Source organism: Rattus norvegicus, chromosome 15, assembly GCF_021556685.1.
Source record: "Rattus norvegicus strain SHRSP/BbbUtx chromosome 15, alternate assembly SHRSP_T2T, whole genome shotgun sequence".
In the NCBI taxonomy this organism is placed as follows: Eukaryota; Metazoa; Chordata; class Mammalia; order Rodentia; family Muridae; genus Rattus; species Rattus norvegicus.
Genome location: NC_141548.1, coordinates 3597115 through 3609725, shown reverse-complemented (window position 1 = coordinate 3609725; position 12611 = coordinate 3597115). Strand labels below are relative to the sequence as shown.

General features: G+C 45.9%; 2 protein-coding genes and 1 non-coding gene across 3 annotated transcripts; all 3 read left to right on the top strand.

Moving 5' to 3' along the window:
- Positions 1-71: 71 nt before the first annotated feature.
- Pofut4 (protein O-fucosyltransferase 4) lies at positions 72-3632 on the top strand. The gene is made up of 3 exons (NM_173308.2): positions 72-799; positions 884-1509; positions 3480-3632. The coding sequence occupies exons 1-3, from the start codon at positions 89-91 to the stop codon at positions 3625-3627; spliced, it is 1485 nt and encodes a 494-aa protein (NP_775430.2). The 5' UTR covers positions 72-88; the 3' UTR covers positions 3628-3632.
- A 3463-nt stretch (positions 3633-7095) lies between these two features.
- On the top strand, positions 7096-7200 carry LOC120097193 (U6 spliceosomal RNA). Its single transcript, XR_015639242.1, has one exon. It is a non-coding gene; the product is annotated as a U6 spliceosomal RNA (small nuclear RNA).
- Positions 7201-8498: 1298 nt separating this feature from the next.
- Positions 8499-9681, top strand: Chchd1 (coiled-coil-helix-coiled-coil-helix domain containing 1). The gene is made up of 3 exons (NM_001108369.1): positions 8499-8645; positions 8738-8856; positions 9387-9681. Exons 1-3 carry the CDS (start codon positions 8522-8524, stop codon positions 9498-9500), a joined length of 357 nt encoding a protein of 118 aa, NP_001101839.1. The 5' UTR covers positions 8499-8521; the 3' UTR covers positions 9501-9681.
- Positions 9682-12611: the final 2930 nt, after the last annotated feature.

Sequence of the window (12611 nt, the reverse complement as noted above, 5' to 3'; positions counted from 1 at the left end):
CCGCGTGCCCCTATGGCGTAGGACCTGGTCGGCTCCCCACTCGCCACAGGGCGGGGTTTAGTGCTGTCCGAGTGGGTCCAGTGTGGACATGGCCGCTCGCTACACCGAGGCGGTGTTGGCCGCCCTGGGGGTGCTCAGTGTCTGTTCGGCCAGCAGCAGCTCCGGGTCTGGGGCATCGGGGAAGGCGGGTGGGGAGGCTGAGTGGGCGGAGCCGTGGGATGGCGCGGTTTTCCGGCCGCCGGCTGCATTAGGAGCCGTGGGGATGACGCGCGGGCTGGGATCACCGCCGCCGGGGAACGCAGAGACCGTGGACCTACCAGTGTTGCTGTGGTGGAGTCCAGGCCTGTTTCCGCACTTCCCAGGTGACTCGGAGCGCATAGAGTGTGCGCTCGGCGCGTGCGTGGCGTCCCGGGATCGACGGGCGCGCGCCGACCCGCGGACGCGCGCATTGCTTTTTTACGGCACAGACTTCCGCGCGGCTGACGCACCCCTGCCGCGCCTGGCGCACCAGAGCTGGGCGCTCCTGCACGAGGAGTCGCCACTCAACAACTTCCTGCTGAGCCACGGCCCGGGCATCCGCCTCTTCAATCTCACGGCCACCTTCAGCCGCCACTCGGACTATCCGCTGCCGTTGCAGTGGCTGCCTGGGGCGGCCTATTTGCGCCGGCCCGCACCTCCGCTCCGGGAGCGCGCCGAATGGCGTCGCCGCGGGTACGCGCCGCTGCTCTATTTGCAGTCCCACTGCGACGTGCCTTCCGACCGGGACCGCTACGTACGCGAGCTCATGCGCTACATCCCGGTGGGTGAGAGAGCGGCGAGGCGGGGCGGGGGTGGGCCGGGCGAACGCCACACCCCGCTGACCGCCGTGCTCTGACTCGCTTAGGTGGATTCCTATGGCAAGTGCCTGCAGAACCGCGAGCCGCCCACCGTGCGGTTACAGGACACAGCTACGGCCACCACCGAGGATCCAGAACTCATGGCTTTTTTGTCCCGCTATAAGTTCCACTTGGCCATGGAAAATGCCATCTGCAATGATTACATGACAGAAAAACTGTGGCGCCCCATGCATCTGGGTGCTGTGCCTGTGTATCGTGGATCACCCTCTGTGAGGGACTGGATGCCCAATAATCACTCCGTCATCCTAATTGATGACTTTGAGTCCCCTCAAAAGTTGGCAGAGTTTATTGACTTTCTGGACAAAAACGATGAAGAGTATATGAAATACCTGGCGTACAAGCAGCCTGGGGGCATCACCAACCAGTTTCTTCTGGATAACCTGGAGCACAGGGAGTGGGGAGTGAATGATCCCATGTTGCCCAACTACCTCAATGGCTTTGAGTGTTTCGTCTGTGACCATGAACTGGCTCGGCTGGATGCCGAGAAAGCACATGAATCCTCTCCTAGGGACATTCCTGTCCTTGAGCCTCACATTGCTCAGTTGTCACACATGGACTGTCCAGTGCCTACCCCTGGCTTTGGGAAAGTCGAAGAGATTCCTGAGAACGACAGGTAAAGAGGTTGCTGCGATGCCCTGCAGCTCCCACACCAAACTACTTGTTTTTTTTTTGTTTTGTTTTTGTTTTTGTTTTTGTTTTTTTAATCGTGTTGGGGACTGTGAAAAAGACAATACAGGCTCACTTTGCTTTAAGGTGTCAGTGTAGTTGGGGGGCTGGGTGTGGTGGATACACCCGTTATCCCGGCGGTGTCTAGAGAGCATATAAAGTGGGCTATACATAACCTGATTGCCAAGCTGAGGTCCAGCACCTGAGCTGAGGACCCTTGGTGGGGAGGTGGGCAACAGAAAGACGAGTTTTGGCCGACTCATTAAGCCCAGGGTCTTCTGCATGCCCCGGGGAACATTTTCCCGCCTAGTCACACACCTCAGCCCAATAAGAGCATTTTGAAAGGATTTTTCTCACCTGCGGTAATCAACTAACCATACCAGAGCTTCACTCTGTAGCCTGGGTTGACCTCAAACTTGTGGTGATCCTCCTGTGCCGCCATACCCACGAAAAGCATTTGCATTTTTTTTTTTTTTGCGTGTGATGAGGTCAAGGCTTTGAGTATGCTAAGCAAGCAGGCCCTTGAGCTATACCCCCCCAGCCCTCCTTTTACTTTTAAGGTTTGTTTTTTTTTTTTTTTTTTTTTTTTTGGTTCTTTTTTTCGGAGCTGGGGACCGAACCCAGGGCCTTGCGCTTCCTAGGTAAGCGCTCTACCACTGAGCTAAATCCCCAGCCCCGGTTTTGTTTTTTTTTTTTAAGGTTTTTAAGATTGATATATGTATATAACATTCTGCCTGCATGTGCGCCTGCATGCCAGAAGAGGGCACCAGATCTCATTATAAATGGTCATGAGTCACCATGTGGTTGCTGGGAATTGAACTCAGAACCTCTGGAAGAGCAGCCACTTAACCACTGAGCCTTCTCTCCAGCCTCCTTTTACTTTTATATGCCCTCATCTATTCACTCTAAACAGAACTGAAGAAATGCTTTCTGTAGTTGTATAATTAATACTGAGGGTCAGTGTGGTAAAGGGAAGTGAGTCGAAAGCAGGATATACCTGCATTGGAAAAGGTGTGCATGGGAGGCAGAATGGGACAGGTTGAAACCACTCACAGCAAGCCACCACAATTAATTTGGAGAGCGATTTCTAGAATAGCTTGCAGAAAGTGACTTCAACAGCGGGTGTCAGCAGAGGCCTGCTGACATATGCTGCTGGCACTATAGGGTCTTGGTCCTGATATGGGAGCTTTTCAGTAAGATGCTGTCAGTTTATGCTGAATATATGATTTACTAGAAGAAAAATCAAAATATTAGGGAAATAGCCAGGGATTGTAGTGCATACCTGTAATTCTAATGCTAAAAAGACAGAGGCAGGAGTATCAGGGATTCCAGGTCATAGTTTGCCACACATGGTGAGTTTGAGGCCAGCCTGGGCTATTAGAGACCCTGTCCTACTAATCAAAGAAAATTCAGGTTATGCCCTTTCTACACACTAGATGTCACTATACCTTCATTTAGACTCTCAAATAACTGTCAAGATTAAAGCCATCCAAAGGCCTCCTTGCTTTCCTCTCGAACATCAGTTCCACACTCTGGACCCTTTGCAGTTCCTTCACGTTTGAGAGCTAGAGGCAAGTCTGCAGTGCCAGCCACTTTGGAGGACTATGATGTCTCTGTTTACGACCTACTCCCTATCTCTTGGACCAGAATTAGTTTTACTCCCAATCTCCTTGTCCTATCCAGAGGCCAATGTCTGCTTAATTTTTTATTTGTTTGATTTTTAAGACAGGGTTTTTTCAGTGTAGCCCTGGCTGTCCTGGAACTCAGAGATCCCCCTGCCTCTGTCTCCTGGGTGCTGAGGTTAAAAGTGTATGCCACCACATGGCCCTGCTTATGATTTCTTTGGGACCAGAAAGGCAGAGCCTATTACCGCTGTGTCTCCCCAGTTCACCTCCCACTCCTGTTTTGTCATTTCAGCTGGAAGGAAATGTGGCTACAAGATTACTGGCAAGGTCTCTATCAGGGGGAAGCTCTCACTGCCATGATCCACAACAATGAGACACAGCAGAGCAAATTTTGGGATTACGTACACGAGATCTTCATGAAAAGGAATAAAAATCTCTAACTGTCTTCATGCAAGAGCTGCTAACTTGGAAGACTTAAGGGGACTGCTTTACCTTGGTATCTAAGGCACACCCGCCTTTAGAGAATACTGTCCACTAGACTGTGGCCTGATGTTTTCACTAATCCTCCTGCCCTGTATTGGGGATTGGAACCCTGGGTTTTGAGAATGCTAGGCAAGTACCCCCAGCCCTCTCTACTGAATGGTATGGAGCCAGTGTCTCACCCTGTAGTAAGAGAGCTTCTCCTTAAAGAGAAGCAAAAGCCAGAAGCACCCATTTGACAAGTACACATGTCTGTAGCCATTTCATCATTTTAAATATGGGCAGGATGGTTCAGGATAGGATCTGTAAAACTTCTGTTTCTTTAAAGTGTCTTTAAACAGTGTCCGTCCCTCATCAGCTGTTACACTGGGGGTGGGAGGCAAAGCCTTATGTGCAGATGGGTTATTCTGTTTCTCTGCTCTTTTCTCCCTTGTGAGATAGGTCTCACTCCATGGCCAAAGCCAGCACCCAACTCTAGGCCTAACCGGCAATACCTGCCTCAGCCTCTAAGTAGGTGGGGCTACATTTATACAACACTACGCCCAGCTCTTCAAGTTACTTTAAAAAAATACTCGCACTGTCTTTAATATCAAATGTCTTTTAAGTAGCTTGCTCTCTCTGGCTTTAGGCTGTTTCCCCACAAACCGGAAAGGTAGACATTTCCATCATTCTTACTGCTTGGTTTTCTTGTTTAAGGTATATTTGGCATTCCTTCTCTTAGAAACAGATTAAGTAGCTAACACGACACTGATGTCAGTTGCCTTCAATCCATTCCTCAAATTCTCTCACATTCTTCTTTATGGCACTGAATCACGTTTTTGTTTTTTTGGTTTTTTTTTTGGTTTTTTTGTTTTTGTTTGTTTGTTTTGTTTTGTTGTTGTTTTGTGGTTCTGGGAAGGCAAGTATTCTATAAATTGAGTTACAGCTGCAACCCTAATACTGAGGGGTTTTGTGTGTATATGTATGTGGTTTTTGTTGTTTGTTTTTTAATAAGGTCAGCCCAAGGCCCCCAGTTCAAACAGACTGAAGAAAGCAAGGGACTTAAGTCACCGTTTAGTGGCTAGCTAAGAGAGATGGCTCAGCAGTTAAAGAGCACTGACTGCTCTTCCAGAGGTCCTGAGTTCAGTTCCCAGCAACCACATGGTGGCTCACAACCATCTGTAAAGGGATCCGATGCCCTCTTCTGGTGTGTCTGAGGACAGCTAGCTAAATAAAACTTTAGATTTGGGGTTGGAGAGATGGCTTCATTGTTAAGAGCACTGGCTACTCTTAGATGGCCGAGTTTGATTCCCAGCACCTACACAGCAGCTGACAACTGTCTGTAACTCCAGCTCCAGGGGAATTAGATACCTGTGTGTCTTACTTCTGTGGGTACCAGATATGAACGTGTTGCACACAGATTCAAGCAAAACTTCCATATATATCGAGAACAACCAAAAGTGCAGATTTGAAGATGTAGGCGAACTGCCTACTGCCGTGGACACTGGGAGCTTTTCTGGGGCAACAAGAAAGATTGCCTTGGACCTTGGAGCTACGCTTACTGCATTGATGGTTTAACTCTTGAGAAGTCTCCTGGTTTATCATCGTATCTTGATTGTAAACTACAGATGTCTGTGAATCCACGTCCGTAAAGATGGATACGTATATGCCCGTTAGATGCTTTAAGCAACAAGGCTTCGTGGTTAATATTGTGACATCTGAGGATGTAACTGAGAAAAGCTTTAACACAGGTGGGAATTACATTGCCGAAGTTTTTGTTTTCCATTGTGTGTGTGCTGGAGACGGATCCTAAGGCTTCTGTGCATGCTTAGCCTGCGCTCTGGCTCTGCCTCTGAGCTGTGTACCCCAGACCTTTATTTTGATCTTTAGTAAAACATGTCTTCAGTAATAGCATGGGGAACTGTTTTACCTATTTTGGTTTTTGTTCTTTTGGAGAGAACAAGATGTTAAGAAGTGGGTCCATTGCGGGTTGGGGATTTAGCTCAGTGGTAGAACGCTTGCCTAGCAAGCACAAGGCCCTGGGTTCGGTCCCCAGCTCCAAAAAAAAAAAAAAGAAGTGGGTCCATGAGTGCTAGGCCAACTTGGGTTACAGTGGCAAGACTGTCTCAAAAAACAAAGTTAAAATTTTATAGTACAGATGGTTGTGCATGCTCTTAGTTTCAGCATTCCAGCACTTTGGGAGGCAAAGTCGTGGAGCGAGTGTTCCAGGCTAGCCAGAGCTCTGTGTTGAGACCCCCCCATCTCAATAAATAAATAAACACAAATAAATATCAAGTCAGAGGATTCTGATTCCCAAGCAAGTCCTCAGTTTCAGTGCAGGCGCTGACTCCTGTAGCAAAGTGTCACCCAGGTGCAAGCCTGAGTCAGAGACGCAGATGTGATGTGGGGCAGGAAGGGTAAGTGATGGTTATGCAGGTGGGGTCCTGTTTACCCCACCGGCTCACAGGGACGCTCACTCACTCTAGCACTTTATGCAACGTGAGCCAGCTGTTCCTGAATGCTTAGTCTGCTTTCTGCTCAGTGCTGCCCAGACCTCCTTTATCCCTGTCATTATGTAAATAATCATAAAAGACCAGGGCAGATCGGGTGCTACGTTTCTCCAAGGGAAAGAACTACAAATAACCGCATAGTACTATACCAAGGAAAAAGCTCTACTTTCCACACGAAAAAAGCAACAAGAGCTTTTTCCAGTCCGAGGCTCAGCTACCTGTGTGCTGCAGGTGACCGGGATGAGTGGTGGAGGTCGCTCATCCGAGTCTTTTATGGCAGGTGTTACTATTTTTATTATCTCAGGTTTCATTTTATATAATAAACTGCTTTTTACAGTATCTCCTACCTGGTTACTTTATTGACCTTGTTTATTACGTGCATGTGTGTACTGTGTACTACTGTGCACCTGTGCATGTCAGAAGAGTCCACTTTCTTTCTACCATGGGGTCTTCAGGGACTGAACTCATCAAAACTTAGTGGCAACACCTCTGTTCACCAATTGAGACATTTTGCTGGCCTGTATTTGCTTACTTTGGCGGTGGTTGAGGGTGATAAAGTTGGAGACTTGTAAAAAACAATGGTAAACGCCTTTCCTTGTTTCATTATTTTGTTCGTTTTTTTCTTTAAGGCAGGGATGTGTTGTGTGGCCCTGGCTTGCCTAGTACTCATTATATGTAACCTAGGCTGGTTTCAAACCCTTAATCTGTCTCCTGCCTCAACTTCCCAAATTCTTGAATTGTAGGCATATGCCATGTCTGGTACAACTATTTTCAGGCACTAGAGATTAGTAATGAATAAAATACACAAATGCTCCTTTTATTTTTAAATTTTTTATTTTTTTTGGCCTTGCGCTTCCTAGGCAAGCGTTCTACCACTGAGCTAAATCCCCAACCCCCATTTTTAAATATTTTTAAAGAGATATTTAAAAATATCTTTTCGTGCTTGCTTCAGCAGCATATATACTAAAATCGGATGATATACAGACTATTAGAAGGTCCCTGCTCAAGGATGACACACAAATCCATCAAGTGCTGCATATTTTTGTAAAGTGAATTAAAAAAATTAGCAAATGCAAATTAACGTTTGAGAAAGAAAGTTTTCCCTGTGTGTGCATTCAAGCTGGAGGTAGAGGTAATTGTAAGCCCTGAGAGATAGAAGCTGGAAACCAAACTGAGTCCTCTGGAAGAGCTAGCACAGAGCTACCTCTCCAGCCCGAACTAAGATTGCAAAGTAGATGTTGGGGTAGACAAAGTCACAAACATTACAACTGTGTGTGGTGGGTGCTGTGATGGCTGCTGGTATAGGGTGTGGCAAGAGGGAAACCCCCTCTGATGTGAACCCTGTATTAATATTGAGATTCGCCAGAAAAAACAAGTCCACCATTTGGGGATAAATTTAAAGCAATCTTTATTAGATACTAAATACTGACTAAAAGTCAGGACCATTCCCCGGAATTTCCCTCCTGAGATTGGCCTCAAGCTACATAACTGAGGAAGAAAGCCATCCATTTAGGTTGTCAAGGGAGAATTCCAAACATTTGTGGTAAATAATTTCAACAACAAAGTACCTATGCAAATACATCTTGCTCTAAAGTAGACATGATATAAACTACAGGACTGCTGGATTCCGTTTTCCATTAGCAGAAATGTCTTGGGAATTAATTTGTAAATACCAAAGAATTCATAGCACATCCTTTGACTTGGTTTTGTAAACAATTAAAAGTCAAACATTAAGTCCAACAAGTCACAACAGGGGATCTATAAAAAGAAATATAAATGTTAAGGCAACCATTATTTTATTATTTTGGTTTTTCGCTACAGGGTTTCCCTGTGTAGCCCTGGCAGTCCTGGAGACCAGGCTAGCCTCGAACTCATAGAGATCCGCCTGCCTTTGCCTCCCCACTGCTGAGATTTAAAGGCGAGCGCCACCACCTCCTGGCAAAAGGAATCATCATTCTCACAACTGTTAAAAGTTCTTTGCTTTTAAAAAGCAAAAAAATTAAAAAAAAAAAAAAAAGTTCTTTGCAACCCAACATTCAGAACTACAGCCCCAGAGAACCCGACGCCTTCTCCTGGCCGCCACAGACACAGCACCCACGTGGAACCCACACAGACACAGATTCACAAACAAGTGGCAGCCTCGGACATGGAGCCCTTGAGTCTTGCCCTGTCCTGAGCCCGTAAAGGGCGCGCACATCCTAATTTGGTGTCGGCTGTTGGCCCGACGGGGTCCCGATCGAGCGTCACTGTGGGACTAAGACCCGGAAAGAGCGCGCACAGCTGGTCGTAGGCCGCACGCCCAGCGCGTAGAGGTCAAGAGGGGTCACGCACGGTGCCGCGGAGCTTACTGGGAACGTTGTGCAAAATGGCGACGCCCAGTTTACGCGGCCGCCTTGCGCGGTTTGCGAACCCGGGGAAACCTATCCTGAAACCCAACAAGCCTCTTATCTTAGCTAATCGCGTTGGGAACCGACGCCGAGAGAAGGGCGGTGAGCACTTGGAGTGGGAGAGGCCGGGTAATATCGGGGGAGAGGTGTTAGGTCGGCCTGTGACTGAAGGTCCCCCAGTTCTTCCCCTCCAGAGGCAACTTGTATCACGGAGATGTCAATGATGATGGCTTGCTGGAAGCAGAATGAATTCCGCGACGAGGCGTGCAGGAAAGAGATCCAGGACTTCTTCGATTGTTCTTCCAAGGCTCAGGTGATGTCTGCCTCCTAGGGTGCCGTCTTGGGAAGAGACAAGGAAATAAAAAAAAAAAACAAAACGGTTCACACTGCCTTGCGCTGCATTATGCATAGTCTCCCATTCATCTGGGACTGGCTCACCCTCACCAAAGTGAGAAAAGCTAAGCTTTGACGAAGGTTGATCTTCAGTAATTTGCTAGCCAGAATAGTAGTGTCAAATGATAACAATCATTTGTTCATCTCAAATCCCTTTAAATCCCCGTTTTGTTGCTTTGGGTTTCTTGTTTGTTCTTAGTGTGTGTGTGTCCTGCATGTATGCATGTGTGTAAGTGCTTGCATGTTTGAATGTGCAGGGACACATCCGTGGGTACTTGTGCTGCATGGTGGTCTGAGGCAAATGTCTGGAATTTTCCTCCATTTCTCTTCCACTGTATTCTTTGAGGCAGGGTCTCTTGGGGTTTGGAATATTATAAAAATTGTGGGTCTAGGGTCAGAATAAGTTGAAGAACTGTTACTATTTTTTTTTTTCTTCTGTTGTGTTTTCAGGAAGCTGGGAAGATGAGATCAATCCAGGAGACTCTGGGACAGTCTGGAAGTTTACCTCCCCACAAAATGACTAAGTTGTTACAGAGATTTCCCAATAAATCTCATCTGAGCTGAAAATGGAGAAACATTTTCAACGAACTCTCATTTCTGAAAGCTACACAGAGGCGTATTAGGGATGTTTGCATGCATTGCCATGCGTTTTTGAAGGGTAAAATGAGGCAAAACACTCAATTTTGCTCTTCTGAATGAATCGTGTTCTGGATACGTGTCTTGAAATAAAACCCTCTAAAAAGAAATTGGCCATTTCTTCTAATTAGCTCCTCCTCCTCCTTCTCCTCCTCACACCCCCAACCCCATCCTGAAGATGAACATCTTGGCCTTTCCCACCATTGGGCAAGCACCCAACTACTGAGCTAACCCTTAGCACGTCCTTTCTTGAGCTCTATAATCTCCCCTAGACCTGGAAGTTCTTTACTTCCTGGCATGGTTTTCTTTCTTCCTTCCTTTCTTCCTTCCTTTCTTTCTTCCTTTCTTTCTTTCTTTCTTTCTTTCTTTCTTTCTTTCTTGTTCTTTACTTCCTGGCATGGTTTTCTTTCTTTCTTCCTCTTTCTTTCTTTCTTTCTTTCTTTCTTTCTTTCTTTCTTGTTCTTTACTTCCTGGCATGGTTTTCTTTCTTCCTCTTTCTTTCTTTCTTTCTTTCTTTCTTTCTTTCTTTCTTTCTTTCTTTCTTGTTCTTTACTTCCTGGCATGGTTTTCTTTCTTTCTTCCTTTCTTTCTTTCTTTCTTTCTTTTTTTCTTTCCTTCCTTCCTTCCTTCCTTCCTTCCTGGCATGGTCTTCTTTCTTCCTTCCTTCCTCTCCCTCTCTCTCCTTCCTTCCTTCCTTCCTTCCTTCCTGGCATGGTCTTCTTTCTTCCTTCCTTCCTCTCCCTCTCTCTCCTTCCTTCCTTCCTTCCTTCCTGGCATGGTCTTCTTTCTTCCTTCCTCTCTTTCTCTCTCTCTCCTTCCTTCCTTCCTTCGAGTTTCTCTGTGTAGCTTTGGCTATCCTGTAACTCACTCTGTAGATCTGCCTGCCTCTCTCTCCCGACTGCTGGGATAAAGGCGTGTGCTACCACTTCCCAGTACAAATATGCTCTTGATCCAAGTCTGGAAGTCCTGTTGCTTTTCAAGTCCTTTACATGGTTTGGTCCCTTGTCTTCTGATACATAAATGGCAGTGAAGCCTCTGTATGCAGAGCTGTTTTACCATCAGCTCTATTTAGTGAGTGCGTCCTTCACAAGTAGTCTGTCCAAGTGCATGCACGGATAGCCCAGAGAGTCCATAGAAACATTTTATCTGAGTTGTACAGTTAGTGTTTTTTGGGGGCCTGAAGAGATGACTTAGCATTTAAGGGTGCTTGCTGCTTTTGCAGAGGACTGGCATTGGGTTCAACAGCAACCATGCTAGGTACCTGCCTCACAACTTCCTGTAATGAGCACCAGGGGACCTGGTGTCCTTTTCTGGTTGCCGGCAAGTGCACTTTTATATATACAATAAAAACATGTACGGGATATGGTGGTTCTACCACTTTGGATATGCGCCCAGGGAGTAGCACTATTAGGAGGTGTGGACTTGTTGGAATAGGCGTGTCACTATGGGAATGAGCTTAAGACCCTCATCCTAGCTGCCTGGAAGTTAGTCTTCTACTAGCAGCCTTCTGATGAAGATGTAGAACTCTCAGCTCTGCCACACCATGCCTGCCTGGACACTGCCATGCTCCAGCCTTGATGATAATGGACTGAACCTCTGAACCTGTAAGCCAGCCCCTTGGTCATGGTGTCTGTTCACAGTAATAAAACCCTAACTAAAACAATGGTACATACCCTTTTTCCCACTACTTAGAAGGCAGGCAGGCAGGTCTCTGAGCAATGCCATAAAGAGAATCTGCCTCAAAAAAACAAAACAAAAACTTTTTTTTTTTAAAAAGTTACTTTAAAAAAAAAATCAAACAAACAGCCTGGCAGTTGGCTCACACCTTAAATCCAGCACAGCAGATCTCTGAGTTCAAGGCCAGCCAGGACTACACAGTGAAAATGTGTCATAGAAACTCCCAAAAAGAAAATTAAAAAGTAAAAATTACGAATGGATTACATACTCTGGCCAGTCTTGCTGAATGGATACATAAGCAATACTATGTTATAAATTTGGTAATTACCTTTAAGGAATTTGAAGGTGGTGTTTTTCATGTCCCCTCTGGCAGCTATTTTCTCTCTCTACTAAATAATCAGGTAGAGTAGACTGTCACATCTCAGTATTTCAGTGACTTTCCACTTAGTTCTCCCAAGTTGTAGAACTGCGATTTGGTAGGTAATTCATTGTAAAGTACTGTCTGTTTTTTCTTACATTCTCCTGTTTGTTCAAAGTATTTAAGGTCCTCTGGTAACTAACCTTTTCTTGGTTAGCTCATAGTATTAATGTTGTAGAGAAATGAGAGTTCTCTATGGTCTGTTGTGATAATTACTACAGTGAAGAGGGCTCTTTCTTCCTTATCGCTCAATAGCTAGATGTCCCCCTAGTCCTGTATTCCACTATAACTATCTGGGTCTGCAAGCTGGGTCTTTTAGTTATATGAAGAAATTCAATATCCAATTTTGGATATTTTAGACTAAGGAGTCTTAATCTAGGGTCAGTAGATTCCCATAAGTATGTGAACTGGGATGAGGAGAAATATATCTAGCCACAGCAACAGACAGTAGCATTAGTGTCCATAAAATAATCAAGAGAGGTGGGTGGTGACATAGAACCCAGGGTTTCGTAGGCAAACATCATCAAATACCCTGTCCAGGCTGAAGAGATGGCTCAGCCAATAAAGGCCAGGCTCATAACCAAAAATGTAAGAGTTAAATATCCTGCCAATCTTGACGTTTAACGTATAAATAAACAGTACTATGTTACACGTTTGTTTTATAATCTCGGTAATTGTATTTAAGGCTAATTAATGTGTAATTCATAAACAATCAGACGAGGTGGAAGGAATCTATGGACTTCACTATACCGATAAAAGGTCTTCATCGCGCGCGCACACGCACTCATGCAGATTAAAACTCCCCAGATTCAAAGGCAGTACGGAGGAAAAGAACGACTATTTCCTGAAATCAAATGCTTTCTTTCCTGGCGCTCTCCTTTAGACGCTAAAGTGGCTGGATTATAGGCTCTGGACTGCAACTCCCAGAAGGCGATGCGGCCTCG

What these genes read in the sequence shown, in the direction of transcription:
- Pofut4 (NM_173308.2), top strand. Translation starts at nt 89, where the DNA reads ATGGCCGCTCGCTACACCGAGGCGGTGTTGGCCGCCCTGGGGGTGCTC. An exon ending in AGCTCATGCGCTACATCCCG is followed by an intron (nt 800 to 883) that starts GTGGGTGAGAGA and finishes TGACTCGCTTAG; the next exon opens with GTGGATTCCTATGGCAAGTG. An exon ending in GAGATTCCTGAGAACGACAG is followed by an intron (nt 1,510 to 3,479) that starts GTAAAGAGGTTG and finishes TTGTCATTTCAG; the next exon opens with CTGGAAGGAAATGTGGCTAC.
- Chchd1 (NM_001108369.1), top strand. Translation starts at nt 8,522, where the DNA reads ATGGCGACGCCCAGTTTACGCGGCCGCCTTGCGCGGTTTGCGAACCCG. An exon ending in CCGACGCCGAGAGAAGGGCG is followed by an intron (nt 8,646 to 8,737) that starts GTGAGCACTTGG and finishes CTTCCCCTCCAG; the next exon opens with AGGCAACTTGTATCACGGAG. An exon ending in ATTGTTCTTCCAAGGCTCAG is followed by an intron (nt 8,857 to 9,386) that starts GTGATGTCTGCC and finishes TTGTGTTTTCAG; the next exon opens with GAAGCTGGGAAGATGAGATC.